General features: G+C 42.2%; 1 protein-coding gene across 1 annotated transcript; it reads left to right on the forward strand.

Annotated features, from left to right (window-relative positions):
* Positions 1 to 2282: 2282 nt before the first annotated feature.
* LOC139187198 (olfactory receptor 8U3-like) lies at positions 2283 to 3242 on the forward strand. Its single transcript, XM_070803202.1, is given in 1 exon segment — positions 2283 to 3242. A coding segment is annotated over 1 exon segment (960 nt).
* The last annotated feature ends 269 nt before the right edge of the window (positions 3243 to 3511 follow it).

Genomic DNA, 3511 nt, shown 5'->3' on the forward strand with positions numbered 1-3511 from the left:
AGTAAGTCATGCTAAATCATTTTTATATTTTAAAGCTCTGGGGACTTACATAAAATTGAAAAACAGGGAAATAAAAATGTAGTTTCATGTATCTATTATGTATTTTTAACTACTACATGTGTTACCTAATCCAAACTCACTCTGCTTACTGAAAGGCAAGCCAATTAACTATGAGTTTAGGTGTTGACGCAAGGAATATTGATTTTATGCAGAAAGCCAGCAGACAAAGAAGATAGCAGACTGATGTCTCAAAATAATCATCTATTCAGGGTCCAGATGACAGGTTCTTTTATAGAACAGAAATGAGGGGAGGTGAAGTGCCAAGGTCCAGCCCTGGCTGATCCAGGGAGTTTGAAGCAGGGACGGTGTCGGCAAGGATCAGGATACAATAGCTTCAATTAGATATTAATTAGAGATATAAAGAGTAATGGAATGAGGATAGCTTAGTAGGAAAATTCAGTGGAGAAAATAGGCTGAGTAGCTTGGTTTACTTGGGAGACCAACAAAACTTCAAGACAAGAAGCTTGCACCACTTACGTAGGCCGCAGGCATCCTTCCATTCTCCCGAAGGAGAGGAGACACTGAGGTCTCCCCGGTCGGATCTTAGAAGCCCAGGCATAATTAGTAAGCATGGTGGGTTCTGCGCTCCAGATGGAGACTCAGCCAGAGTTTGAGAGAGACAGCGACATGGGGCAACCAGTATTTCGAGGAACTGATCCCAATTCTTTATTTTCCATGGTCTACTTTTATACACTGTTATGCAAAAGTCACGCGGGGCCAGCAGTCCTGAGTTTTATCAAAGTCAGGTGCTTCATACAAATGTATACAGAGGTCTTAGGGATGTTACATCATCTTCTGGCCAGGGGGCCTGCTGACAATTTATGACCCTCTCCTTGTGACAGCAGTCAGTCAACCAGGACACTTATTTCTCCAGGGGTGATTATTCTTAAAAAGACTCCACCTTCCGAAGGTACCAGATAAAGTTACATTCCTATAGGGTGAGGGGTGTAGTAGGTATTAATTAAGGAAATAATTTACTTAGCCTAAGGTCTAACGTGATTTATATCAAAGGTTAATACTTATTTCTTCTATATATTCATTAATGTGTGTAAGGGCAGGGGATGTGGAGACTTAGCAGTAAACATTGGCTCAACAAATGAAAAACCCTTCACCAATACAATTTCTAATCAGCTCATTATACTTATACTAATAGTTTTCTAACTTCTCTAAAGAACCTGTTTTTAGAAGGTTTAAAGCATCTCGTGCCTCTCACGGTTGGGAGGCTGTGAGCAATCACATGTGGCCGGACAAGCCTGTCAGGCAGGCTAGAGAACCTTCATAGGAGTTTGTAGGTTAAAACACTCCTATCATGCCCAGGAATTATTATTAAGTGGAGCTCTAAGTTGACTCCTTCTCCGAAAGAGGTGGTGGGGGACAGCCCCCTGTAAAGTCAGAGGTGTAGGTGAGAGCACAAAATAGTAAAGTAGGCAGGCTCTGGTTATGGGGGTAGATGCTCGAGGATTTCCAGGGGGACTCCTGAGGCTCAATCCCGCCTTTGCGTATGTCGAGCCTCCTTCCTCATAACCTTTGCCACGGGTGGAGTGCCTCACGCTGGCCCCCAACAGTGAAGAAGTAAATTAAAAAGGCCATTAGTATTGCAATTATCTCCTGGAATGGCAAGCCTTGGGCAGAGGATGTGATAATTTCTTCCCTCCTATAGCCGTCCACAAGTGGACAGGGTCCTGAACAAACGCACTTTGATTTAACATTCAGGCAGAGGAGCAGGGTTTTCCAAAGTTGACCAATACGTATGAACAGTATTCTTTCAGTGAACAAATGCAACAGGAAACAAAGGTTAAAGGAAAGAAATATACCCAACACGGAGTAAGTTATTCCCTGTAACATATACGTGGGCACCAAAACCTTGGTGGCACCTGAAACACTGGAATATTACTATTAATTGTCTCAAGTGCTTTCTTTCAGATACTATTTAATTTTTCATTAGCATCTTACCATATTTTGTACATCATAAAGCAAAGAAGCACCACTTCTTTGTAAAGCAAAGTAAGGCTTAAGAAGACTACTCTGAGAGTAGTAGGTTCCTTTCCCTGGAGCAAGAACGGCATGTCATTGGAGAGCTGCAGCTACCTTTTGCCCACAAGGTGGAGTGACTCACGGGTAGAAGATGCTAATGATCACCTCCCCAACACTGGCAGAGGCTGTAGAAGGTGTCATTTTTATTCTTCAACTCACAACAAACTCTTCAAAATCCATCAGATTAAATGGCTAAAGTGAATCTTACTTTTGTCACTGAATTCATTCTCAAGGGAATTACAGAACGGCCAGAGCTTCAGGTCCCCTGCTTTGTGGTGTTCTTGGTCATTTATCTGGTCACGGTGCTAGGCAACCTGGGCTTGATTACCTTGATCAGAACTGATGCTCGACTGCACACGCCTATGTACTATTTCCTCAGTCACTTGGCCTTTGTTGATCTTTGCTACTCCTCTGCTATCACACCAAAGATGATGGTGAACTTTGTCGTGGAGCACAATACTATTGCTTTCTATGCTTGTGCGATGCAACTGGGCTGTTTTCTCACCTTCATGATCACGGAGTGTTTCCTCTTAGCTTCCATGGCCTATGATCGCTATGTAGCCATCTGTAGTCCCCTGCATTATTCCACACTGATGTCAAAGAGAGTCTGCATTTGACTAGTGGCAGTTCCATATGTATACAGCTTTCTGGTTGCCCTGTTCCATACCATCATCACCTTCCGTCTAACCTACTGTGGCCCCAATGTCATTAACCATTTCTACTGTGATGACCTTCCTCTCTTGGCTCTGTCATGCTCAGACACACGCATGAAGGAAATTCTGATCTTTGCCTTTGCTGGTTTTGATATGATCTGTTCATCTTCCATTGTCCTCACGTCCTACCTCTTCATCATCACCACCATCCTAAGGATCCGCTCTACCCAGGGGCAACTCAAGGCCATTTCTGCCTGTGGATCCCACATGGTGGCTGTTACTATTTTTTATGGCACGCTGATCTTTATGTACCTGCAACCCAAGTCAAACCACTCCCTGGACACAGACAAAATGGCATCTGTGTTTTACACTGTGGTGATCCCCATGTTGAACCCACTCATCCATAGTCTAAGAAACAAAGAGGTGAAGAATGCCTCCAAGAAAGTCTTGGGAAAAGATTGTGAAACTTTAAAGATATTAAAATTAAGAAAATAATAATAATAACATTACATTAAATACAAGAAGAAAAATAAGTCAGTCTTTCCCGTTTGACATTGCTTGTAATTTATTTACCAGTAAACTGAAAATGTGATTATTACTTCAACAGACCCTGATAATTACTACAAGGACCCAGGTCAATTCTGGAAAGTCAATTTGATTCTGAGTCCTGCTCAGACCATAGTAGCATTTAAAGACCATGAAATCATCTTCAAAAACAAACACAAATACACTCCCAAACACATATATATGTATCCCAAACAAAG

This window comes from Bos indicus, chromosome 15, assembly GCF_029378745.1.
Source record: "Bos indicus isolate NIAB-ARS_2022 breed Sahiwal x Tharparkar chromosome 15, NIAB-ARS_B.indTharparkar_mat_pri_1.0, whole genome shotgun sequence".
NCBI lineage: Eukaryota > Metazoa > Chordata > Mammalia > Artiodactyla > Bovidae > Bos > Bos indicus.